This window comes from Protomyctophum bolini, assembly GCF_963924005.1.
Source record: "Protomyctophum bolini genome assembly, chromosome: 9".
Classification (NCBI taxonomy): Eukaryota; Metazoa; Chordata; class Actinopteri; order Myctophiformes; family Myctophidae; genus Protomyctophum; species Protomyctophum bolini.
Window position 1 is genome coordinate 23,505,947 of NC_137870.1, and position 27,885 is coordinate 23,533,831.

At 42.3% G+C, this 27,885-nt stretch overlaps 2 protein-coding genes across 2 annotated transcripts in view; both read right to left on the reverse strand.

Moving 5' to 3' along the window:
• stx1a (syntaxin 1A (brain)) overlaps positions 1-18,228 on the reverse strand; it is a gene marked incomplete at both ends in the record, with an annotated part of 30,896 nt that extends 12,668 nt beyond the window's left edge. The window contains 3 exons of the mRNA XM_080771721.1: positions 5,207-5,306; positions 11,356-11,433; positions 18,199-18,228. Coding sequence (XP_080627847.1) covers positions 5,207-5,306; positions 11,356-11,433; positions 18,199-18,228 — 208 coding nt within the window. The remainder of the gene's footprint in view (positions 1-5,206; positions 5,307-11,355; positions 11,434-18,198) is intronic.
• A 1,404-nt stretch (positions 18,229-19,632) lies between these two features.
• On the reverse strand, positions 19,633-27,341 carry bud23 (BUD23 rRNA methyltransferase and ribosome maturation factor). Its single transcript, XM_080772651.1, has 12 exons — positions 26,696-27,341; positions 26,346-26,383; positions 25,945-26,040; positions 25,131-25,213; positions 23,830-23,926; positions 23,601-23,697; positions 23,437-23,487; positions 22,672-22,757; positions 21,643-21,688; positions 20,307-20,368; positions 19,943-20,032; positions 19,633-19,828 (listed from the first exon to the last, which is right to left on the reverse strand). The coding sequence occupies exons 1-12, from the start codon at positions 26,741-26,743 to the stop codon at positions 19,774-19,776; spliced, it is 849 nt and encodes a 282-aa protein (XP_080628777.1). The 5' UTR covers positions 26,744-27,341; the 3' UTR covers positions 19,633-19,773.
• Positions 27,342-27,885: the final 544 nt, after the last annotated feature.

The window sequence follows — 27,885 nt, forward strand, 5'->3', positions numbered from 1 at the left end:
TTCCCTGTCATTGCCAGGGTTATTTTAATAGATTTCATTTTTATAGTGCTTTTCTTTTGAGTGCTTACTCAAAGCGCTTACAATGGTCCATTCATTCATACATTGGGAGGTGAAGCGGCAAACAGTCAATATAAGCCAGAGTCCTCACTTCCCACATTCACACACGACACACCAATGGGGGCAATGATCATATAAAGGCTGGGAGACAAGCATGGCTAATTTGGCTATATAATATGGGCCTAGACAGACAGACAACCACATGAGACCACACAGTTGCTGAGCCAACACTTCAAAGCATTGTTTGAAATGCAATATAGGGAGATATAAGCGAGAGATAAAGAGACCAGAAGGGAGAGGGGGAAAGTAAAGGAGAGAGGAAACCTAAAAATAATTTGTTTGATTTAGTCTGAGGGTGGAGGAGCTCCTTTGTGAGCTCCTTTGTGCACATATGCACTGCGAGGGTGGGAGAACAGGGAGACAAAATTCACACCCTCAAGGCAATTTAATCAAGCCTCTCCACTTGTACATCTCAAGCAAAGCAATTTACGACTCAGAAATAGGATACTCGGACATGTTAAATGGTCTGCATTTCTACAGCACCTTTATCCAAAGCTCTTTGCAATGTCATTCACACACATTCACACACCGATGGTGGAGCCAACCGAGTTTAACTCATTTAGGCTACTGCCACCCTGGGCAAGACCTACGCTGTAAAGACTATCATTTGTTTGGGTGGAAGTTGCGGGATTTTAGCGCCCAAGGAAATGACGTTGATGCTTTACAAATCACTTTACATTCGCCGCGAATGAAAGTGTTGTGATTGGTCGGGAAAATATTGTATCCGGGGGAAATACATCTGACGGATGTTCCGGAGGATACATCCGCCCATAGCTTCTCTGCCTTACGTTGTGACCAGGCTTTTCTTGGTACCGAGGCTAGGCTACTGCCAGCTTCTAGAACAATTAACACTGCCAGTGGCCAGTAGAGCACACACACACACACACACACACACACACACACACACACACACACACACACACACACACACACACACACACACACACACACACACACACACACACACACAGGCCAGGGAGGAGTACAGTACAGACCCACATCATATTTTGTTCTTTAATGATGTAAACACAAAATATAAAAAATCGCAGTTAACTATGAAACCTTGCGTTTTTTACACCTAACCCACAATCTCCGTCACTCTGTCACGACACCTAACTCCCCGTCGCTCACCCCAGGCAAGCCCCCAGGTCGTCGTGACATCACGTGACATCAGCCCCCTGGTCACCACAGGAAAGCCCCCAGGTGCCCAGGTCATCGTGACATCACATGACATCAGCCCCATAATATGGTGCCCAGGTCATTGTGACATCACATGACATAATCAGAGATAGACATATAGTAAATGCGACCTGCTGTCGCAGTTAAGCCCATATATGGAGATCCCTGATGTCATAAATATTGGCCAGCAACTCATCTGACCTCAAACCCTTAGATCTCCATATGTCAGAACCTGTTCTGACATTCCATATGTTGATACTTCCCCATCAATCATTCCTCTTCGATGTCTCCTTTTTGACTTATACCTGTCCATTCAAACTCTAGATGGGCCCGCCTCAAAGTTATTAGTGCAGCCGCACCCAGCAGCCGGCGAAAACTAGAGTTCTCAACAGGCCCAAAAATTAAGGCCCAGCCCTCATCAAACCCTGTACACTCAAGAGAATGTCCCCACTACCACCCTTAGATCTCCATATATGGAGCTAACCTGTTCTGACATTCCTGTTAATCTGACCTCATCAAACCCTGTACAGGCCAGTACAGAATTCATTCCATGTTGCTCTGACCCCCCCATGCCAAAGCACCAGTGCTCACCCAGCAGTCTGCCATCAACGAGGCGGATGCGTGCACGGCTACAAGTGACTGCTTCTCGCCCTTAGACGTCTTACTGGTATATACTACATTTATTTATTTATTTATTTATTTATTTGACAGGGACAAAGCTCATTAATCAACATGTCAGTTTTCACATCAATGTAAATGGGCCAGAGTTAGCCAAAGCTAAATTTCATCTGTAGTCCCTGGGCAGGCTCTTAAAAAATGAATGAATGATAAAAAAGAAGAACAAAGTGTAGGGCGCCTGCACACAACACCATGCGTTGATGCCATGTGTGCATATGTGCAAGCACCCAACACTACGTCCATACAAAACACAATACAATACAGATAAAAGAAGGACAAAGTGTAGTGTGCCTGCACACAACACCATGCGTTGATGCCATGTGTGCATATGTGCAAGCACCCAACACTACGTCCATACAAAAACACAATACAGTACAGGAACAGATCGACATGGTACAGGGGACAGAACAACGGCAAGTGAAGTGAGAAATGACACCGGTGATGAATACTAAATAGTGCTGATAGTTAGTTACTCATGATTACAAATTTGAGTTGTTTTTAGCCACCTTTTCAGGTTGGATTTGAAGGTCAGATAGTTGGAGGTCTCTCTTAATTCTGTAGGGAGACTGTTCCAGTGATGGGAGGCTCTAACAGAGAAGACTGTTTTACCAAACACACTACGTCTGATTGGCACTTTACAGTCCCCTCTGGTAGTTGCCCTTGTTGTTCTGTCACCACTGTCCGTTCGATCTATGAACTGTTTCAGTGGTGGAGGTGCAAGTCCATTTAAGATCTTAAAAATGAGGCAGGCATCTGCAAAGTGTTTAAAACCGTCAAAATTAAATAAATTGTACTTTTTAACTATATGGCAGTGGTGGTAACGGTTGGGCTTTTGATCCAGTGTTTTTAATGTCTGTTTGTAAAGTGATTCTATGGGTTTTAAAGTTGTCTGATTTGTCTGTGACCAGGTTGTGAAACAGTAGCTTATGTGTGAAAAAATCATAGCATGCATGAAGAGTTTGGCTGCATCTGTTGTTAGATATGGTCTTATGTGTCTGAAATTGGATAAATTGAATTTGATTTTATTGGCTACATTTTTAACATGCTTTTTAAATGTCAAGTTTGAGTCTAGTGTAATTCCAAGATATTTAAATTCTGATACTACCTGAATACTACTACCTTCAATAAGAATGTCAGTGTCAGGGTCTGTGGAGTTCCGTGAAAAAAACATACCAACAGTTTTTTTTGTATTCAGATGCAAGCATGAGTTCCTCAGCCAGTCAGATACATGGACCATGGCTGCAGTTAATTTGTCTGCTGCTAGTTGTTTGTTTTTAGCATGTATATAAAGAACTGTGTCATCGGCATACATTTGTATGGAGACAGTTGGACAGACATTAGATACATAATACATACATGATACATAAATACTGGCTGCAATGATTAGATACAAGTTACATATGCTAATGCACACATTATGCAAACACACATGCATGCATGCACGCACACAAACTCCAATCATACTACGCTGCCTGTGGCCACACTGCAGCAAGCAGAAGGCGAGAACATATTGACCTCAAAATAATGAACGACCCTGACATTTACATCAGACACTGACTGATGGGCACTTAGGCACTCAGGCTTGCGCGTGCGCACACACGCGCACACACACGCACACACCACATCGTATTGATCTCAGGCATGAAGACGAGACGAGTTATAGGCTTGTTCCTATCTTAAATACTGCTCTAATCCTGCCTAGGTGTCACACCCTGGCTAGTTAAAGAGCTTGTCTGATGTCTCCTGGAGCAAGCAGATCAATTGTTCTTGTGGGGTGTGTGGGTGTGTGGGTGACAGGAGGATTACTTAGTGCGAGTTTCATCCTAGTCACGTGTATGAAGGTGTCACTGCATACAAGGCGGAATATGTGTGAAGAGATAAAATGAAGGGAGGGAGCAAGAGAGATGACAAAGGCTAACCGGATACTTAACCAATTTAGAACTGAGGTCAATTTAAAAAATGCCTGGCCCTTCTAAATCCTAATCCTAAATTTTCAGAAAGAAATCTATTTTTTTATTCAAAATATGAAAATGTGAAAAAGATCCTGTTGCTATATACATAGCAACATCTAAATTGATAAATATGCTTTCCCGGAAATTAACCGGACGTGAAAATTCCACCTGCCAAGGCTGCCATCCGCCTCCACGTTCTTTTTGGTCAAAACAAGCTTTATTCAACGGCCCATAACTAAAGGATGATGGCGGTTACAAATGTTATTTTCTGGCCTTCTGGGTGAAAAGAAAAGACCACTGTACGTCATAACACACAGCGGTATTTTTTTTACATCTGGTTCACATCTTGGCGGACCTTCAAAATATGGGTCTTCATTAAAAAACACAGTGAATCAGGTCTGCCAACACTCTGGATGCTGCAAGAGTCTCCGGCATTTCTACCGGGGTGTATACTTAGTTTAGACTAGTCATTGGTTAGACATAAGGTTGGTGAGTGGTGCGTTAAGACGACCAGATTAAGGTTGGTGAGGGGTGCGTTAAAACGACCGGATTAAGGTTGGTGAGGGGTGCGTTAAGGGTTGGGAGAGGGTTAAGGTTAGTTTTAGGTGTGCTGCCCCGTGGGAGGTTAGGGTGAGGGTTTGAGATAGGTTCAATTCAATTCAATTACATTTTTATTATAGTGTCAAATCAAATGTCACAGACAGACACACATAGCTGTTAATTGGAGCGGTTAGGCACCGCTCTAAAATGAAGTAAGACGCGCAAACGCGGGAAGCGAACGCATTTAAGTTAGGTTTTTGTGTGTGTGTGTGTGTGTGTGTGTGTGTGTGTGTGTTTTGTGTGTGATACAGCTGCGCCCTCTGGTGGCGGGCGGGTGGTGTTACAGCAGGACAGACAAACAGACAGACACACAGACATGATCTGCAGGGTCTCATAGTTAGTGCTCACTGAGTTCGCAATTAAATGAATGCAAGAATATGTTATCAAACAACCACTAGTAGGAATTATGTGTAACTTTGCAAGCAGTAGATGTATGTATAGGCCTACTACTGTATATGAATGCAGCCTGACAGAAAATTGTCTTTCAAACAGGATTAAAACTTTACTACTTCTGGTATAATCGTTCAAATCATTTCATAATCAATGTATCGATTTTTAGTTGGTTGTAGCCTCCCTGTGTACAGCACTTGATGAGTGAGAGAGTACACAGTCTTCAATTAACGCTTTGTCAACACCGTTGTGTGATGGAGCCAAATTGAGATAAAAATGGACACGCTTACTCTCATCAGGATTGGGTGAGGCCAGGATGGCACTATGTTTCCTTTTCACCTCCTCAACCTTCTCAGCCAGAGACTCGATAAACCCACGAATCTCCTCCACCTGGTCGGGAAGTCAGAGAGGGACAATCAGAGAAAGACAGATAGCAAGAGTGAGGCAGACACATGTTTCCATTTACCCTGGACAAAGGCTAAACTTGTGTCATATTGTTAGCAAAACACTGAGGCCAGGCATAGTAGGATTAGTAGCACAGGTTCATGCAGTCTAATTGAGCTAGCCTGTCATAATTTCTCTGCAACATTATACCCATCAAAATACATTTCATTTACAGTATGTGTGTCACATGGAATTAGAACCCAATTAAAAATTGCTTCCACTGCTAATAGGATGCCATTCAATTGAAATGTTATCAACTAACCCACTTAGACATCCTCGTCAATATGAGGCCCATTAATGTGAACTGGGCCATGTCCAATTTATTTATAATATTATAATATAATTGCGGCCTTAATCAATAGTGAGAACTTTCAAGATTCAATACTTTATTGCCATGTCAACAGAGTTGATTGGAATTTGTTTCAGTGCACTAAAAACAGACATACAAAAAGACACATATTCACATCACATATTCAGACAGTAGAACAAGATACAAAAGTACAAACATCAGAATGCAAAACGTTACAATTCATGTTGAATAAATAAATAGCAATTCATAGCAGTTCGTCGTATTACAAAGCAGCTTCACGCTGTAAAGTGCGAGTGAAAAAAGGAGGCGCACAGGCTCGGGATAAGTGCTATTCTTAAAGCGGGAGGTATTGCACTTTAGAGACCGGAGTGCGAAAAGAGAGCAGGCAGGGTGGGAGGGGTCAGTGATCACCTTTTGCATCCTGGGCTTAGTGCCTATGGTGTAGATAGAGGAGACGGATGGGAGGTCGAGGCCAATGATTTTTGACGCTGTGCGTACCACCCTTTCCAGCTGTTTCCTCTCTAAGACAGTGGTGTTTCCATACCACACTGAGACCGAGAAGACGAGGACACTCTCCACAGTGGCTCTGTAGAAGTGAACCAACGCATCCCCCCAGTCACACAAACTTCTTTAACCCTGTAAGACCCAGCGTAGGAAGTGAAGCCTCTCGTGGGCTTTACTCAAGATGTTACTAGTGTTAACTTCCCATTTCAGGGAGAAGCATAGTGGAATTTCAATCAATCAATGTGAACCCATTTTGGTCTGAAGCCGATTCTAAAATGCCTTCTAAATCCTGACCTTTTTCTGAAAAACGTAGTTACGTCACCTTAGTTACGTCACCAATAATAGTGGTCCCTTATTGGCCAAGGATTTCCACTGACATACCGACAGCCGATTTGCTCAGACACATATGACATAAATTCTCCATTCATTGTCAATGACATTTAATGTTTGTGTTCAGACAGAATCTACACATAGCTGTTTATAGGAGGGGCTAGTGCCCCTCAAAAAACAAGCAAGCCTAGTTGAGCCAGATGGTGGACAGGCTAGAGCTCACCTGGTAAGAGCATAAAATAAGTAACTAAAATAAGGTTTCCTGCAGCTGGCCCGGGATTGAATTTAACCCAAGGCTCTTTGCTGGATGTGATCGTCTTGCTCTGTCCTGCCTTTCCCGTCTCTCTCTCACTTGTCTGTCACCATGACAAATAAAGCAGCGGAGAAAAAAGTGTGTTTTGGTGGCAGGACTGGTGAACTGCAAGATGAGATTAAATCAAATATAATATGAAATTAATAATATATTACATTTTGATCTGCGATCTGTGATCTGTGAATTAACAAAGGACATCCCTGCTTCAATTGACTTCTCTATCAATGCAAGTAGACAAATAAATAGATAAATACATTTATACTCATTCAAAAACACATAGTTAGAGAGTACAAGTGAAGTGCTTTATGGAGACAATGGGGACTGGCATTTTACTGCCACGTTTCCTTTGCCACTTTCCCCAAATATTAACAAAGCAGACATTCCAGAGCCCTGCATTTGTTAATGATTGTTATAAGAGCTAGCTACATCCTGTCCAGTTAGCCTACTACCCTACTTGATGGGCTCTTGAAATAAAATAAGCCAGGCAGTCACCGCCATCGTCCCTGTCACAGTGTGTCACACCTGCTAGGCTGGCAGGTGTGACACCATCTGGCAATGAACTCATCAATATCTGCATCCATCATTGTCATTCCATCAATCACTTTCCCTGTATCTGCTCTGTTGCAGATAGCAAGCACCTCATGTGGATTCATAAATCTGTTTCTTTTATCTCCCAGCATTGTCCTGCTTTCTGTTTGCCTTTTTTAAGTGCTATAAACAATGTTTATTATTATTATTATTATTATTATTATTATTCATTTCCATTTGTATTCCAAATACGTGTGTGCGATGGAAGCCCCGAAAGAGCACAGGTAAAGGTGTTGCAGCCAAGGGCCTTTGCATAAGTTGCAGGTCTCATTTATGACTGCATCCATCTACCATCTGTGGTCATTATAGACTGATAACCCCATAGCCATTGTTACTGAGGAAGAGATCTGCAATGTTGCAAAATTATTTTCAAAATATCCATCTTCCTCTAAACTATTTAATGTCAAATGGAGAGTACAAGTATTCATGCAAACACTGCGATATAATTACTCTTTATTAAACACATCATTCATGATGCAAATATATGCAGAAAAGGACAAATGCATACTGTAACTGGTATACACTAGGTACTATATGCACATCTCCAGGGTAATGTTTATGCTGCGAGTGAAGGACAGCAGATCACAGTGGTCTCTCAGCTGCCTGCCGACCTGCCAAGTTTTCCACTGAATTGTTCATTAACAAGCTCCGTTGGGGTGAGAGTCTGATTACTCCAACTCTCCCTCCCATAACCCCCTCAAGCTGCTATCCTCGCCATCATTCGTTTTCTACCTCTGTAGCTTAGTCTGTATGTCTCTCTCGACACCGTTCTACTTTCAAACGCTCCATCTTTCCATACGCCCTTGTTCTCTGAAAATATACTATACTATGATCCCTGTGATCCCTCATTCTCTCCCTTTGCATTCATGAGTTCTAGTCCAACAGATGGGAAATTTGTACAGATACAGGCAGTTTGGCAGTGATGTGATTGTGAACCAGAAATGGAAATGGAAACCTGCACACATATGCAGACATATTGAATCTGCATATAGGAGTCCTTTGAGAGGCTAGTTAAGGATTACATCTGCTCCTCTCTTCCCAGCACTGCTGTTGTCCAACAGCAGTTTGCCTACTGTCCCAACAGATCCACTGATGACATCATTTAATTCTAGGTTCCTGGGAGATAGGGGGCTGATGTCATATTTTGGGCATGTCTGACATGGACTCCAAATCCATTATATGGCATAAAGATGACACAGGCAGGCCTGGGCCGTGGCGCAGCAGTCCAGGCACTTTGGCCGGTAGTCTGAGTCTGGCAGTGTGCCGCGGGTTCGACTCCCGATCCTGACGGCCATTACTGCATGTCACCCACCCCCATCTATCTCCCACATTTCCTGTCAGCCTACTGTCTGTATAATATTAAGAAAAGATGACACAGGCAGACAGACAGAAAAAGACATAGATCTGCATAATTGTACGCATCACTGTCTTTATTGTATAGGTGAGAATTTGTTGTACATATTGTTGGAAGATTAAAGTGCCCCTTTTGGAAAAATGATTTGAGCCTGGAGTCGGCACTGATTAAATGGGCACAGACAACTACTGACAATGTATAGTACAAGGAGAATTGTGTTCCCAACAGGCAACGGCCTATAGTATCTTTAGACATGCAAGGTCTGAAGATGGATATAAATCAGCAGTAATGTCTGATATTTACCCTGGCACTGCCCATAATGACAACATCCCATTACTACGACTACATGGCTTTGCATGAAGAAGAAGAAGAAGAAGAAGAAGAAGAAGAAAAGAAATGCGTTCTGGTAAATCAAGTTTTACCAAGGGTAACTGGACTAAGCATCAGATACTTGTTTACAGCCAGGCCCTGTACATGGAGCATTTCATGGTAGTGGTTCAATGCCTTGTCCAAGGGCACTTCAACAGTGGTCATTTTAACGTGTCGGACCGCTGATTCGAACTGGCGACCTTCCAGTATCTAGACCGCTCCGCAATCCACTCGGCCACCGCTGCATGCTGTTAGGGTTAGCGATAGGGTTAGTAATGGGGCGAGTCGGACCAACGCGACATCGGAATAATGTGCCATCAGAACAATGACACGGCACCATTTACCCAGGGACCCCAGCATTCTCAGGAAGTTGGGCCCCCAATAAATTATCCTTCCTGTACATCTACTTTAAAGGTCCGCTGACATGCCCCGAAATTAATATGGGTGGTACAGCACATCACGTGGTCTGACTGAAAACAGTTTGAAACAGTTTGAAACGGGGCTACGGCGCTAGCAACAAGTGGCTATAGGTCAGGCTAGCGTTTTTGACGGTACATTTAGCGTCATATTGGCTATAAATGTAATTGAAAAAAAATATTTTTTCGCCAGAAATGCTTAGTTTGAATGCAATTGAGGTTGGCGTGGGGTTTTTTAGGGGAACTGCAGCACAAGCGCAAATTTTGGACTGGAGTCCCATGTTCCCCCGGTCGCCAACACCCCTGTCTGCCCGCTCTGAGACCTCTCAGCCCCGCAGCGCGACAGTCGCGACTACGGACGGTCTGCTGTTGTCTGGCCGCTGTGAGAGCAGCGCGACTACTGTTCTTTTCCCCTCTCAGCCGCAGGCTGACATGTACACCCTCGCTCTCACTCTGTAATACCGTAGTTAGTTACCACAACATTGTTCAAGTGAACTATAGTGTGTTTATGTTTGTATTCATTGTAATAATAAATATCGCTATGCCGAGGCATAGTCTTGCGGACGAGATCATGAGCCTCTACGGGGGACTGGGCATGTGTGTACACACACACACACACACACACATGCAATGGCACGGAATCTCTTCCCCGCTGTCATGCACTATAGCCACGGCTAAAAGTTGTGTGTCTGTGTGTGTGTGTGTGCGTACACACATGCCCAGTTCAATGCGGGGACCTGACCAGAGACTATACGTCCGTCCGTCCGTCCGTCCGTCCGTCCGTGTGTGTGCAGCCTGCATCTGAGACGGGCTAGACTATGTTGTCATGCGGAGCGACGCGGCGATAAATAAAATAATCATAGCGATATTGATTATTACAATGAACAAGCATAAACACACAGTTCACCTGAACAATGTTGCGAAAAAATATATTTTTTAATGAGACTTTCACCCAGTATTCAAGCTAAATGTGACACCAAAATAGTAGCATAAGTTGCTATGCTACCACGGCCACCAAGCCCGGCGAGCCCGCATAGAAGTCGTTGGGGAAAGCTTTCGCCACTCTGACGTCAGAATCATGATAGCATTGTTTGATAGCAGTTATTAGCTCCCGAGGGGCGTGTCAGTCTTCCTTTAAGCCACTCACTGGGGCAAGATACAGGCCGATTCAAATGGAATTAGAGAGACCACTCAGAGAGCAACCGGTCTCATGTTGAAGTTAACCTAGCTCCATATGACTGATGATTCACAGCAAGCCTCCGTCTCTCTGGGGTAAGATGTCAATTGGTGCTACATTGAAATAGGCCGCCCATCTGAGAGCCTTGACAATGTTCACTTTGTGTACCCACCATATGCACACACAGCATGTACAAGAAAACTCACTCACAAATGCCAAATGCATACATGAGTGGTTCTTAGAGAACACGGTGCATACAGTTGAAATAAATAATCATACATAATGCAAAGGCTGGGAAAACATTACACAGTTGGAATTGTGGGTCAATGTTCCTATTCAGGGGTAGAAATGGACAGCATTGTTTTGTGTTGTGTGAATCAATAATGGCCATTTGAAATGAAATAATACACGAAACGATCCACTCCACACAAGCAACAATTAAACATCAATAGCTATAAATCATATCCATGCTCCCCAAGGACAGAGATTAGATTCATCATTAGATTCATCATTAGCATGGGAATAATACCCATGCTAATGATGCTGTGCTCTACGAAATGGATGGTAAAATATGTACCATCCAATGGGTCAGTGGAAGCAACATAGAGAGAGAGAGAGAGAGAGAGAGTCTCACCTGCTCAAAGAATTCATCCATGAAACCTTTCTCCATGCCCACAGCCACCTCATCCCCCATCTCGGTTGTCTCCTTCCCCTCCTTCTCCTCCTTCCCCTCCTTCCGCACGCACGCGCGCACACACGCACACACCCACACAATGAAAAAATGAAAAAAACGATGGGTTATATCCCATGTTTTTTGAAATTTTGAAAAAGAAATTATCCTCGTTTCTCATCATTTTGGACCATGGGCTATAGCCCATATCGTACGGCTTACTATAGCACGCCGTTTTTAATCATTTTTGAGGATTTGAAAAAAAAAAAAAAAAAAAGAAAACGATGGGTTATAGCCCATGTTTTTTTAAATTTTGAAAAAAAAAAGTTATCCTCGTTTCTCATCATTTTGGACCATGGGCTATAGCCCAGTGATACTCAACCTCAGGCCCGCGGGCCACATCAGGCCCGCGGGACCATTATGACTGGCCCACCAATGAAAATGATGAATGAAAATTAGAGTTGTACTATTACTCGAACGAAAATAAAAGCTTGGGGGGGGGGGGGGGGGGGGAGATGCAATGCAAATGAAAGACATATACTGTGTACATCCCTATTCCCTGACATAATTTTATAGCTAAACGGACAGAATTCTATTTTATTTGAATGATGAAACCCAGCTGCCATTAATAGTTGGAAATGGAAATGGAAATTGCGGAAATTGCGGAAATGGAAATTGCGGAAATTGCGGAAATTGTAATTGCGGAAATGGTGGAAATGGAAATTGCGGAAATGCGGAAATGGAAATTGCGGAAATTGCGGAAATTGTAATTGCGGAAATTGCGGAAATTGCTCTTCAGTTATAGCTATCTATTTTCAGGTAGATTGTTTTATTTTACTCAGTCAGCCATATCACTACTCATTTTCTTTCATGAAAAAGGTCATAGCTGGGCGAATTGTGTTTATTGTATTTTATTTTACTCAGCCATAACAATTTATTTTCTGTTAACCAACTTGCTGGCTGGCAGGCAGGCAGACAGCTACTCATAGACAGGCAGACAGACAGACAGCTACTCATGGAGAATTGGACAGGCAGGCAGTCAGACAGCTACTCATAGACAGGCAGACAGACAGCTACTCATGGAGAATTGGACAGGCAGGCAGACAGCTACTCATGGACAATTGGACAGGCAGGAAGGCAGACAGCTACTCATAGACAGACAGACAGCTACTCATGGACAATTGGACAGGCAGGAAGGCAGACAGCTAGCCTACTCATAGACAGACAGACAGCTACTCACTAAGCCAAAGCAACTGCCTATGGCTCAGGGGAGATATGAGACATTTGAGGTCATCAGGCTGAGGCTGTGAGCCACTGCTATACAATAGCCTTCAGTTAATACACCTGTATCGAAGTTTTATTGCTGACGACCAAACTGTTCATGAGCAATTGCGGAAATTGTAATTGCGGAAATTGCGGAAATTGCTCTTCAGTTATAGCTATCTATTTTCAGGTAGATTGTTTTATTTTACTCAGTCAGCCATATCACTACTCTTTTTTTTTCATGAAAAAGGTCATAGCTGGGCGAATTGTGTTTATTGTATTTTATTTTACTCAGCCATAACAATTTATTTTCTGTTAACCAACTTGCTGGCTGGCAGGCAGGCAGACAGCTACTCATAGACAGGCAGACAGACAGACAGCTACTCATGGAGAATTGGACAGGCAGGCAGTCAGACAGCTACTCATAGACAGGCAGACAGACAGCTACTCATGGAGAATTGGACAGGCAGGCAGACAGCTACTCATGGACAATTGGACAGGCAGGAAGGCAGACAGCTACTCATAGACAGACAGACAGCTACTCATGGACAATTGGACAGGCAGGAAGGCAGACAGCTACTCATAGACAGACAGACAGCTACTCACTAAGCCAAAGCAACTGCCTATGGCTCAGGGGAGATATGAGACATTTGAGGTCATCAGGCTGAGGCTGTGAGCCACTGCTATACAATAGCCTTCAGTTAATACACCTGTATCGAAGTTTTATTGCTGACGACCAAACTGTTCATGAGCTAAGCCTGTTCAAGATTTGCGTTTTCAATTGAGTGCTATAGCACCACCCTTTTCGGGAAAACAACAAACATTTTTGTCCTTTATTAGACTCAAAGCCTTTTCTTTTGGACCATTCACAACCAAATAAATAAGGCAAGAGAACTAAAATAAAGAAAAAGAAGCAAGTGGATTATGAAAGATTAAAGTGCACGAGAGTTGAAGAGGCACACAAACACCAACCTGCTGTGTACACAGTAACACACACAGACAGACAGACAGACAGACAGACAGACAGACAGACAGACAGACAGACAGACAGACAGACAGACAGACAGACAGACAGACAGACACACAGACAGCCAGACAGACACACAGACAGACAGACAGACAGACACACAGACAGACAGACACAGACAGCCAGCCAGCCTTTGGGTTAGTGCTCTACATTAATCCTTTTAGTTAATGTGTCACTCTAACTCCACAGAGACAGGGAAAACATACGCGCGCGCGCACACACACACACACACACACACTTTCTAACAAGGTTCCACTAGAGAGGAAATGAGGATGCATGGATTTGAGGAGCAGGGAGCCATCTGATTCATTCAGAACATCACAGACAAGGAGGAAGCTATCATTACCAAGAGGATGGAAGGGAGAGGGCTATTACTGAAGAAAATGATGGTAGAGAATAGGAGGGCAATACTGATGGATAAATTGATGCGTTATACATACACACCATATTATGTTCGTCATACTCTCACTCATATTTTTCAGAGATAGGTCCCCTATCATCTTTAACTTTGGCCCCTAATTGTTTGTTTTTTTGTCCCCTATGTTTGTGACTACAGTATGTTTGTTCCCGCAACTTCCCGGTTTGCCACTTTGCTGTTCATTTCATGGCCACCTTCACTCTAGTCTATTTCTTGTTTGTGGCTACAGTATGTTTTCATCATCCCATCCCTAATTAATGCCATGTCACCTTGTCCCATCCTGTTGTTCGTATTTTGGGGCCTATCACTCTTAGTATATCTTTCTGTCGCCATACTGCTTACGGTCCTTTCCCCAGTTAGCTGGAATATTACAGGACAATGCTTTGAGTTAAGTTGGCACGCATGGACAGTCATTTGAGTCTGAATGTAAAAATCTGAATTTTTCGGATTTCTAGCTGCGTTTCTCCATCGGTTTTCCGAAAAACGCGGCCGGTGTGCAACCACCTTAACCCCCTGGAGTAACCTCACAGCAGACTATCCAGCTGCCAGCATGTATCTTCCACCTCGGAGGAAGCTCTGGTGCGGCCAGCAGTGTCGGTAGGCCAATCAGAGGCAGACGGGGCGTTACTATGTCTATACTCGGACGTAGAAAAGATATACGCATTGGCTGCATACGTGCAGTATAGGCTAACTGCAGTTGCTCTTAGTCTCAACTCAATCAAGGTGTCAGACGGGCATACACAACAATTTGAGTCGTTACGTCCCCCGTCCAAATATATATGTCCCGACACTTTTAACATCCTGACGGTGCCACTGGCACCCACTGTATTTACATTGGCAACATGACGTTTCACGTCGTCATTTAGTGCCCTAAAGAAACATTAAGCTTGAGGGAAGTTGACAAATGCAACTTGTGCATCATATCTGGCCATCTGTCTAAATAAGTACTGGGCCAACTGGGAGAGTGAGGACAGGAGAAGAGGGGCATTTCTCTTCTTGACTCTCTCAACATCTCAACATGACCAGCTAACACATCTTGACCAACATAAATATAGACACCCAATTTACAGGGGCTGTGTAGGGAAGGCCAAATCAATGCTACTGTACCCCTGGGACCAATTCATAGCTTGCTCTCTCTCTCTCTCTCTCTCTCTCTCTCTCTCTCTGCTGAGATGAGGAGGTGTGAATTGTTCCCATCCCTGGTTTAATCACCACTGACAACGGCCTGTCACTCCTATGAGACTCAGGGCAACTCAGTTAGGATCTCTCTCTCTCAAATACATACACCATTATGCATCGACATCACAAACAGCATCCCACTGCACGCACACACATGCACGTAAGCACAGACAGACAGACAGACAGACAGACAGACAGACAGACAGACAGACAGACAGACAGACAGACAAAAATATCACAAAAAGACAAGATTACCCCTAGGCTCCATCCTGGAGGCAAATCTTTCCTGTGGTAAAATAGCTACCAATGTAATCTAAAAGGTCAACCAAAGAACACGATTCCTGTACACTGTACAGGATCTCATCATTGGTCAGCAAAAATACTTTGAAGATCCTAACAGGGGCCCTCATACAACATTTCTTCGACTATGCATGCACCTCATGGTACCGTGCAGCACCTCAAAGGCCCTAAAAACAAGGCTCCAGACATCCCAAAACAAACTAGTCAGGCTACTACTTTGGCCTAACTCCCAGAACCCACTTCACCCTCACTCATTTTAATATGTTGGAATGGCTTAAGCCCTAACCACACCAAAGGGTCAAGACGGTTTTAGCGTTGACCCAGCGGTGTGATATTTCCTGTTGTGCGTTGACGTGTGTCGTCCCACGTTGTCCCAAGTGATTCAACGCATGGAATGCAATGGCCCAAACCACACCAAAGTGTCACCATACAACTCCTTGCAACTCTTTGGACCCAAGGAGTTGCATGGTGACCCTTTGGTGCGATTAGGGCTTTAGGGTTGACGACAGAGTACAGAAACTTGCAATGGGCCTGGTCTATAAGATTCGCTACAATACACCACCAAGATGCATGTACCTGTCAAAAATACTACAGAGGGAGTTCAACAAACCACATGCAACCCAGATTTGGCTCAAACAAGGGGTTAAATCAATTTCGCTCCTATGCCATTAAAATGTAGAACGCCCAACAACAGCCATTAAGAAATGTGAATCCCTAGCCTCCTTCAAAACCCCTCTCTATTTTTGAGGGTCTGTGTAAACACAAACATCCAAGACAAAAGTGAGGATGCAAATTGTTATTGGCCAGAATGAGATGATGTAGGTAGGCTATATGATTAATGATGACATATGATGATAAGACACTTCATACGGGTGTGATTTTCTATACTGTTCACATATTCCCTTTTTTTCTTTGTATTTGTGTATTTGATTTTTATTTATCTTTTGCATAGATGTACATGTCTTTAAATGTCTTGATGAATTGAAAATGGAGAACCCCTGATGTAAGGGTTAGGGTTTTTCTAGCCGCAATTTGCAACTCTAGATTTTTTTACAATTGGCTGAATCCAGAGTTGCAATAACCTCCATCAACTTCCTATGCATGTTTTTTGGTTTGTGATCTCCTGGTCTTAAATGACGTTAAACTCACCAACTTTGCAGCTGCAGTCCAAGTTTGAATTATCCTCTTTCAATCTGGTGTCGCTTGTTTATCATAAAAGTCCCCCGTAGAGATGTTATGAGCTACTTTCTGTCCAAAATATTCCAAGAGTGACAATATCGAGCTGCCATTTTGATTTTTGCAACGTGCCGTAAAACAAGATGTGAGGGGGAGTGCTTGTTTAATAGCGTCCCTCCCTCCCTAGGGCGTCGGCCTCTTCTTTGGGTGTCTTACCTGCGCAGGTAAGATTCTATTAAACAAGCGCTCCCCCTCACATCTTGTTTTACGGCACGTTGCAAAAATCAAAATGGCGGCTCGATATTGTCACTCTTGGAATATTTTGGACAGAAAGTAGCTCATAACATCTCTACGGGGGACTTTTATGATAAACAAGCGACACCAGATTGAAAGAGGATAATTCAAGCTTGGACTGCAGCTGCAAAGTTGGTGAGTTTAACGTCATTTAAGACCAGGAGATCACAAACCAAAAAACATGCATAGGAAGTTGATGGAGGTTATTGCAACTCTGGATTCAGCCAATTGTAAAAAAATCTAGAGTTGCAAATTGCGGCTAGGGTTTTTCTGGTTTTATCCTTTTATTTTAAATTGACCTGTACTTTCTTTGAAATGTACCATTCTACAAACGGTCTATACAATTTTCAGTCAATCAATCGATCAATAGATGGATAGATAGTGAGACTAACAATCCTAGTTTTGTCAGAATTTGAACATTTGCATAATTAAACTCGATGCTGTTTTATCCCTGAAACACTAAAGATGTTTTGGAAGACCGTGTTGCCAAATACCGGATTAGCCTTTTCTCATGCAGGGATGAATTATAGTGGAGAGTAACACCCGGATGATCAGATCGAATAGGCTACATAAACTTCAAAGCCTAAGACTAAAATAGCTATGTGCAGCAGCATATTCTAGTTTGTTCCACGTATTTATCCTCAAATTAAACAAACAAAACAAAACGATATTTTGCGAGCGGAAACATTGTGTTTGAATAAATAACTGATTTTTAGGCATTGGGCTAGACTTTTCTTTTTTCTTTATCCCACGTTGATTTTATTCGCTTAAAACAATAATATAGGCTACAGTAGGTCCAAAATAATAGCTCTTAAATTTAGACATTATGCAGAATGTACGTGTCTTCTGATTAATTGAAAATGGTGGACCCTGTTGTAAACAAGGGTAATGCTGTCCACAGTAACAGTTTTTGTATTGACTTGATTTCTTTTGAAATGTACCCATAGGCCTACCTACTGATAATAAATAGGCTACTTCAATCAATCAAAAAGTCACCAGCTGTTGCTCAAACAGGGCAATCTGTTCCAACTATTCAACAAACGAATTACTTTTATGTATTGTTTCATTATTTGTAGCCCACTGTGAGAACAATTATGACTAAAACTGAATTGAGGTAGGATATTACATGAAACGTCAAACGGTAACTTACGTGTTTAAGTTCTTGCGTGCGGTCTTTCATGGTTCTATCAGGCTTTTTCAACAAGTTCCGTTAGGTGATGTCTGCAGGGTAATGTGTCGCATTAATTTTGATCGGTGAACAATGTGAGGCGGGGTCGACCAAAGGTGTCTAACAGCTGCAAGAATGCGAGTGAAAGTAACCTCGCGTCACCAGGCTTTCAGCAGCAGGCTACCTGAGCATTTCCCCCACCCGTTAGGTCTGGTGAGGACTGGTGAGGCAGACCACACACTCGGGTGACGCGCGTAAAAGGTTATGCGAGGCCATTTGCTATTAACCCATGGTACAGTAATTAGTCTTTTCAATCAAATAGTCTATGGACCAGAGCTACACTGATGTTTTGCCGTTGCCTGGTCACGCTGGATATTATTCGGTTACAATTCCAAAATTAATCTTTACAAATTCCTTTCAGAAATCCAACTCAACTGCAGTACAGTAGGCCTACTACTACTGTAGGCTCGGGGATCGTTTGGTACTTGTATATTACTTATATATTTTGATTTGGTTATCGACCAAACAGGTCCTCACATAACGCCCAGCTGAACTGATCGCTTTGGATCGACGTTTGACTTGGCCACGGTGCGAGAGCGACCCCTGCAGTTTACAAATGATGTGGATTGCTATCTAATAATACAATAGTTATTAGCATTTATGTAATAATATAATTCATTCTGTATAAGTAATTATTAAATATTCGAATCGTAGATACAGCTTGACTGATTCTTGTCTTGTCTGAATCAGTCTTGATTCATAGATAGGCATACATGCAGCTTGATCAGCTTGTCCGATTCTGAAATCTGAACTGGTCCAGCCATGCATGCGCATTCATTCAACAGGTTAGGTTAGGGCGTTATGCTCTAGCAGGGTATTTTAATGTCTTGATAGTGTGCCATATAAACATTACTTACGATTTAATTATGTTACCCGTTACCTGTTACCTATCCACTTCAAGGACAAAGCTAAAACTGTACACCACTGACTGACACCACTTCAAAATAAACAGATTTTTATTGTACATATATAAATAATTTTCATACTGAAATAACCATCTCCCATTCCCTCCCCTACGTTTGAATGGATGTAGAATTATGTTAATTTGCATAGGCTATAGGTGTGAGGGGACTTAAATTGAATGTTTTATTATTTTAAAACTATGAGAGCTCCTGAATACATCCCAGACAATCATAGACTGGCCTACTCTCCTGTCTTCTTAACAAACTTTTGAGTTGAAGTCTGTTTACAGGGGGGTAATTTCAAAATGCTTTATTTTATTCTAGATAAATGTTATAAAATTGTATAACTAAAATGTGCTTGAGATGAGGGAGATTGTTCATCTTAAATACAAACACTGCATTCCAATATGGCATAATGAAAATCTTCAAGTGTTCATAAATGATAAACAGGAGAGTATTTCAAAATTAGATTTAATCTTATGTTGAACCAAAAATGAATTCCTGACACTTGGACATCACATGTTCAACTGTTCAGAGGTGACCCTTGTTGTGATGTTCACAAGGACAAATGTAGGCAAATCAAAACAAACTAGGTCTAGAAATTAGGTCTTCTTTTCCGTCCAGTGTATTTGGTGTCTGGTCGAACCTCTCTGCAGAAAACAGAATTAAGAATAACCGTCATATGAAGAAGGCAGCTTATCATAGAAGACAATGATTAGTTTACAAATTATAGTATAGTCTCTATGATTTATGGTTAGGATTACCGGCCCTGCCGCCTTCTTCTCTCTTTCTTCTCCATGATCCAGTCTTTCCCCTTCTTCACAGATTTACCTTTCATGTTTTTAAAACGATTTCTTCACCAGAAGAAAAAGGAAAGTAAATGTAAAAAAGCATGGCAAAACCACAGTGTTCTTTTACAAAATCCCATGTATGGAGGGAACCAATTCAAAGTGCAGCATGTAAACAGGCAGGAAAAACTACATGACAGTGTTTCTAGTCACGCAGGACAACAACCCTGTTACATTGTTCTCGGTCCTTCAGCCACAGCAAGGCAGATATAACTGAACCTGCTTTTACTGAGAGCCAAGACCGTTGTAAGACTCATAATTGTTTGTCTTGTGTCATTACCTTTCTCCTGTAAACTGGACCTGATTTGGAACACCCCTCTGCAAGGTTTCTGTTCCCAACCCCTGAATAAAAAACAAAAACAAAAAGTGGATGAGGGGTAGATCGGCGGGTAGATGAGCTGGATAGGAACCGTGACGTTCCCATCCAGTGTTAATGTTAATGTCGAAGTGTCCTTGAGCAAGACTCTGAACCCATAATTGCTCCTGATGTGCAGGTTAGTGCCTTGCATGGTTTCCTCCGCCATCAGTGTATGAATGGGTGAATGTAATACACAATCTATGTAAAGCGCCTTGGATAAAGGCGCTATATAAATAGACCATTTTCCATTAAGCGTACGTAGAGCACTAAGTGTGAGTTTGCCGTTTTTTAAACTATAGTTACGTTGTAAAATATAACTATGGTGCATTTTAAATTAGACTGAGTTTTTCAATTATGAATGTCAGAAGAATGCATTGGGAAGTGTCATTTTTTCACATCCCTCACAACAGAACTATAGGATATTTTTGCATAGTATTGTATATTTGCCTGTCATTAAATGTTTTGATGAATTGAGTACAAAGGCCCCAATAGAAACAAGCCACAAACTGTCTTTTTGGGTTTAGAATCCTCTTCGCAGACCATGTATGGAACTGTACTTTCCTGTGCTTTTTTGCACATTGCTAATAAACGAAATCAATCAATAGGATTCAGGTAAAAAAGAATAAGTCAAATTTAGGGCAACAGATAAGGGACAACTTTAAATATTTACATTCTTAACAACATCATGGCTCAAGTTTCTATATTAATGTAATTATATGGAAATTACTTTTGAAAGTAAGTTTTGAAAAGGTGACCCTACTGGTAGCATAGAAGAACTGCACAGTGATGACATCAAGACAAGAGTGGAGGAAGCTGTACACTATATTGACAGTACACTAGTACTTACTTCACTGAGGCCGATTCTTTAAAAAAAAGGCTTCTGAATCAGTTTTCGGAAAAACCCATGTTTCTGTGTCAGTCAAGGAGCCCCAGAATTATCTGTATTTAGCTGCAGCCCCCACCCCCATCTGACAATATCTTGTTCCAGGGACCGCCCAGAAGCAAAGATTTTAGTTAAAAACGTACACTACGAAATAATATATATTAAAAGATTTGCGTCACATTTTCACAATAAAGAAAAAATAGCAGATATACAAGCTCGTAGTGCGGCACCAAGTGCTATGAGCTTGTAGATCTGCTATTGAAAACAGGCTTAAAACACCAAAAGGGGTTCCCACCTGAATTGGTTAAAAGTATCTGTTGCCCTGCCTTTAAGATAGACAGCGCCAATGTCTGAACCAAATCTCAAGCTCCTTACCTTGGGCAGTACTCCTGTTACCCCGGCAAACAGACACAGGAAAAACCTATTAGAAAGAAGAGAGATCGCTTATTATGCAAATTTCAGTCATAGTTATGTAACAAGGGAAAAGGGATAGCTAAATGTCAAATTTCAAGGACAAAAATGTGTAATTTAATTTATCAACTGATATTCTGACAACCTTAGCCCATTGTTAGTATATCCAATTATATTAATTACTAATATTAATATTAGTATATCCAAATGCTACAGTTATTCTAAAGATATTTTAAAATATATTTTCGTGAACAGAAATGGCAGCATCCTTACTCAGATTTCGGGTGCTGTAGTTCCAGACTAGTGTTCATTTCTGGCGTGTGTGAACGTCACTTTCTCATGTTCAACTTTGTTCAATAGTGTTTCCATAGAGCCTTCCAGGTGAAATCCCCGGCACTAAAACACACCTTAAACATGCCTTAATATCTAGCGGAAAACCCACCAATAAGCCCTTATCCGACACAAATTAACTAATCTTTCTCAGCCGTCACTGGTGCGCGCAGCACGCATCAACTGCATGATGAACCACTCATGCACGCAAGCACGCACTCCACACAGAAAGACAGCAGACACAGAACATGTCCCAAATCCCCACCCAAACACTGAGGAAACTTGTTGTTGTTGTTTGATTAAACATAATGTGCCACGAAAAATAGCTTCCAATCACTGGCGTAGGGTCCATTGGGGCCCTACCGTCATAGGGTCCGCCGTAGGGTCCAATGGTAGCTGTAGTTTAGTAGCAAACTACAGTTTTAAAGGGTCCCCATTAGCACGTCGGCAAAATCATTTTTTGCCGACGAATTTGGGGAGCATTCAAAACGTGTGCAGACCTTCTCCGTCTCTTCAGTTTGATCTCATTTGCTCGAGCACCCCTTGAATCGTTTGGATGTGCGTGCACCTCCTGACCAAAGCTACAACGACATGCATTGGCGCTGCAAAAAATGTGTAAACCAAACATGGAAGTAAACATGTGAAAAAGCAATAAGAACATACTTTTTAGCCTTGGTGCTGTTGGGGAAGTCCACTACCATGCCTCCACCGAAGCCTGCCCTCATAGCCTGGGATGTGATCAGTTCAAGCTAGACAAAGAGAGGAGAGACTGAAGTTTGGTAAATGCATTTTTTTATTTAGTTACACTCAATTGACTATAGGCTCCTTTTTATTTTTTTTATATATTTTTTATCCCACGATTTTGTAACCCATTTTTCACCCCTGTGTCAATCATCTAATGTGATCCTGGGCTCTACACACCCTCCACCAACCTAGTCCCCATATATGGGGGACAAGGGGAGAGCAACGGACTTGAACTCATGCTTCCTTCATGCCCGAGTGTCCAAGTTGCTCCTTTACACCTGACAGGGGGGAGTTTCCCTGGTTGGACGTAGCGCGTGGAAGGAACACGTTATTCCAACCAGTTCCTTTCCCCTCCATCAGGCGCCCCGGCTGGCCAGGGTGAGGCAGTTTAGTGACCAGGATTACTGCATATTTTTTGTGAGGGTACCTACCCTAGGGGACACGGGGAGAACATGCAAACTCCACACAGAAAGGCCCTTTCGCCAACCCCGCCTTCGGGTATGGGCACTGATGACGCGGAGGAGGAAACACGGCGACTACAGGCTCCTTCTAACATTACCAAGATACGATATGAAGAGTGGTTTCGGATGTTATCTCTGTATTTAATGTCCGTAATCAGCCGTTATCAACACCATTCAATGCAGCCAGTATTCGAAGCAGGTGATATGAATGAAAGGAGTTTACCTGTTGGGAATTCTCTGGATAAATCTGAAAAACAGCACGTGCGCCTCTTGCCTGAAAGATGAAATACACATTTGCAAAAAAAAAAATAAGCAAGTCGAGTACGTTTAACTTGATAATGAAATAAATCACTCTTCAGTTCATCATGATAATCAATAAAACCTTACCAGGCTGGAATACAGAGATGTGAAAAATTTATAGAGTCTCTTTGGAGGACTATGTGACTTTTTGTCTGCATTACAGAGCCACTGTAGAGCCGAGATACTGAGAGGGACCAAGAAAATATAACAGGGAAAAGACAGAAAAGATTAGGAGGAGATATTATAGGTATGCAATATTGAAAGGTAAAAAAGGGGGGGGATACATAATTATTTTTATTCAGGTTATGTTTTTTACCTGATGCATCCATCAAATGTGCCAGAGCGAAAAGGTACACCCTGCCCCATGTCCCCCAACACAAGGTCTCCCTCTACCTCCCTCTCAAGGGCAACATCTGCATGAAAAGAGAAAATGAAATTCACTCGATGGGTCCTCTGAACTAACTGGGTGTCCAAAACATTATTAACAGAGGTTATGTACATTTTTGTGAAAGGTCACAGTCACTACCACGCCTGGAAAGTTCCTTTCCACTGCAGCTTAAATGGGTTGATACTGAATATTTTGCAAATGCATCGTTTGATTGTATACTGTATTCATTAAGTTTGAAAACAGTACAGCAATTGTGGTCTATTACACTAAATTGACAGGGACAGAGGATGACACTCCCACAGGGGGTCTTATGTGGAGCTCGTTGTTTGACTGTCTGGGGCAAGCTAGTAGGAGATAAAAATGATCTAAGTCCAATTATAATAATCCTCCCAATGATGACTTTGACAACTTTTTTCCCAAAGACTTTGGCAAGGGGAGAACAGGGGGCAAAACAATTCTGGCAGTTTAATGAATTTTGAATGGGTAATTGAGAAGTTTTGTGGCTGTGGTAGGGAATTCCACGGTTTTTTTTATAGGTTTTTTTTTATATCATTTTTATCCCACGATTTTGTAACCCTTTTTCACCCCTGTGTCAATTATCTAATGTGATCCTGGGCTCTACACACCCTCTGCCAACCTAGTCCCCATATATGGGGGACAAGGGGAGAGCAACGGACTTGAACTCATGCTTCCTTCATGCCCGAGTGTCCAAGTTGCTCCGTTTCCCTGGTTGGACGTAGCACGTGGAAGGAACACGTTATTCCAACCAGTTCCTTTCCCCTCCATCAGGCGCCCCGGCTGGCCAGGGGGAGGCAGTATAGAGACCAGGATTACTGCATGTTTTTTTGTGAGGGTACCTACCCTAGGGGACACGGGGAGAACATGCAAACTCCACACAGAAAGGCACTTTCGCCAACCCCGCCTCGGGTATGGGCACTGATGACGCAGAGGAGGAAACACCCCACCAGCACCCACAGCGTCCCGAGCGGGAATCGAAACCCAGGACCTTCTAGCTGTGAGGCGACAGCACTACCAACTGTGCCACCGTGCCCGGGCATTCCACGTTTTGGTGGCAGTATAGGAGAATTACTTTTCCACCAAACTAGTGGTAACACGGTCAGAGTAGCTCCTTCTGGGGTTGTGCCCATGGGCGTCTCTCACTGTAGACATTAGACAAGTCGAAGGTTGAATTAGCAATCTATTTGTACAATAGTCAATGCAAAGCTAACCCAACATCGCTGTGCTGATGTCGACTCCAACCCAATAGTGTCCCTCCTCTGTCAGATGGTCACCACTCAGCCCTGAGCCACACCTGGGAGAGAGGGAAAAGTCAGCTGTGTTTGTCTTGTACAGATGTAATGTGACAGTTCACTGTGTTTGTCTTGTACAGATGTAATGTGTCAGTTCACTGTGTTCACAGAAGCTAGTATGTAGCCTTTACTTTTTAATTATACAAAACAAACGCCTATTTGATGATTTAATTCAACCAGTGAAATAAATTTGATGAAAGCTATCCACGGGCATAATAGCATGATGATGCCATTACAAAACATGGGCTACATGGAAGAAATGTGATTAATAAAATGAAATTAACTGCTAACGGTCCTAAATTAACTTAATTAAGCAGTCACCGTCTCTATGACATGTTGTTCTTTCTAAATTTTACAGAGTATAGAGATCGACTACTATACAATCAAATAATAATAAATAATAAATCTGTATAAAAGATAATTTCAGATTTCAGAGAGGGAGGGAAATACTAAATTAACTGTTAACTACATATTAAAAAAAAGCGGGGGCGAGTTGGTAAAGGGGCGAGCAGTCTCGTATTCCGTGATTTGAACTCTCCCGAGTGGAAGATATATCTGATATACCCTTCAACTAATACAGATGTACTCGTTAAATTCAATTAACACACTAGTAGCCTAGTACCACTATTAAAATAAGTTCTGGATTGCAGCTTTTTATGTTGTTCTCTGATACAATTTTAATATATTTCACCAAAGATCTCCGTTATAATAACAGCAGTAATGAAGAGCATACCCCACATCTAGGAGGAAACAGGTTTCTCCCTCTGGCAAAGACAATAGCTCCACAGCTCTTTCTGACATTTGACTTTGTATCTCAATCATCCGCGAGCTGGAAACCAAACACAAAAAAGGTCTCATTTACACTTAAATACACGTGACTGTTTCTTGCCATCTATCTATCTATCTATCTATCTTATTATGGGCCTAAATTACTTTTATTATAAACAACTGTATTAAGTGCCACAGTGAAGTTAAAAATATTGAGATTCTGCAACAGCACAATTGAAATGTTTCCAAAGATGTATTTTCAAAGACAGTCTATTCTCATTAGACTTGGATCAAGACTATCGTACTTTCTCAGACTCAGTCAAGTCAAGTCACAATATAATAACACAATAATAAGATGTTACTCACTTCTGGGAGTATTTCTTGGCTTCCTGCTCGTTGTAGAACTACAGAGAAGACACACAGTTATAGGGATTGGACTACATTATGTTTAGTTAGTTAGTTAGTTACATTATGTTTAATACTTCTTATGATGACGGTGTGTATTCGTGTTAAAAACGAATTGCAACCCAAGATAATTATCTATCTTTTAAATGTATACAAAGATAAGTTCGCCAAGATGTTGGCATTTTTCTTACATGCTTTGGCCAAGATCTCACTCAAAAAGTAGTCAACTAAATGTTGATGTTAGCTTGTTGGCTAATCTATTGATTAGCCGCATCTCAAATCATGCTGGTTTAAATGATAAATGTACTAACGATTTCTGGAGGAGCCATGTGCTCAGGCCTTCGACAGCTGGAAGCCATGGTTCTTTCTTAATGGAAAGGTATTAAAATAAATAATATTCTAAACATACATCCAAGCTAGATGTGCTGTGTTGTAGTGAAAACGGTCCACATCAGTCCACACGTGAAGAAATGTGACGTCATATGTAGGAGACGACACGAGCGACCCTTATTTAAAAGGAACAGCTGACTAGTATTTTGGTGTCCGCCTGTCCGGTGAGATCCTAACCACCGGAATCTCTCACGCAACGATGTCGCTGAGATTAATATCTAGCTAGGTTGGAACGCCAAATATCCTGTCTCGTACGGAAATCTATGAAGTCTCTCACGAGGAGTTTAGCCAATACTTCTCCCTAAATCTCTTCTTTATACGGTTTGGCTGTGTGCTTGTCACGATGACGATGCCAGTCAACTGTGGATTCGTGTCACAATGATACCCATTGACCTGATGTCAGCATGTTGTCTCCATATATGGAGCTCTAGGTGAAAGCCTTCGTTACACCGCCATCCAGCTGAAGTTCCTAACAAGTATGATTATATATTATAACAATCCAGCGTATCCTGTTGTTTCTATCCGGGTCGGTTTGCTGTCGTACTCGTTTCCTGTTTACATCGCTCCTCATTGGTTCTAAAGCTACCGGAACCAGAGCCGCCTTCCTTCTTCTTCACTTTCCATTGCTTTTTCTTCACTCTTCGCCGAACGGTCGGGTCACCCCGGACGGTCCTGCCACGGGATCATGGCAGAGGTCAGTCAGAGACTGGGAAAAGGAGCTCACAGGTTTTCTAATATCAGGAACTCTCACAATCGCGCCACCTTCAAATGTCATGGATGTCTTCTGCTTACAAACAGTACCTCAGATAGAACTGTCCCAGATAGGCCTGCGCCGCCTGCTATATCCGACCATCCGCAAGTGTCAAGTGAGGAGGCAGAATACATAACTCAGATACCGGTACGTTGTAGGGTACGAAATGTTCAAGAAAAAAAGGACTTGCTAAATGTTTGTCACTCTGACACATCTATGGATTTGCTTTCTTTGGATCCAGATGTCAACTCCTCCATCCTTCAACACAGAGAGGACATGCCGAAAACACTGTACTGGTCATCAGCTGTGCCACCTCAACTTCAAATGCGCCTGATTGGCAGGGTGACACTCGGGAATAAA

Bases quoted from the DNA above. Each gene is read 5' to 3' on its own strand.
- bud23 (XM_080772651.1), bottom strand. From the start codon at position 26,743: ATGGCTTCCAGCTGTCGAAGGCCTGAGCACATGGCTCCTCCAGAAATC. The intron at 23,927-25,130 runs GTTAGCTTTGCA...CTTTTCATGCAG, and splicing joins CATCAGCACAGCGATGTTGG to ATGTTGCCCTTGAGAGGGAG. The intron at 20,369-21,642 runs GTAAGGAGCTTG...TTTTTTATTCAG, and splicing joins TAACAGGAGTACTGCCCAAG to GGGTTGGGAACAGAAACCTT.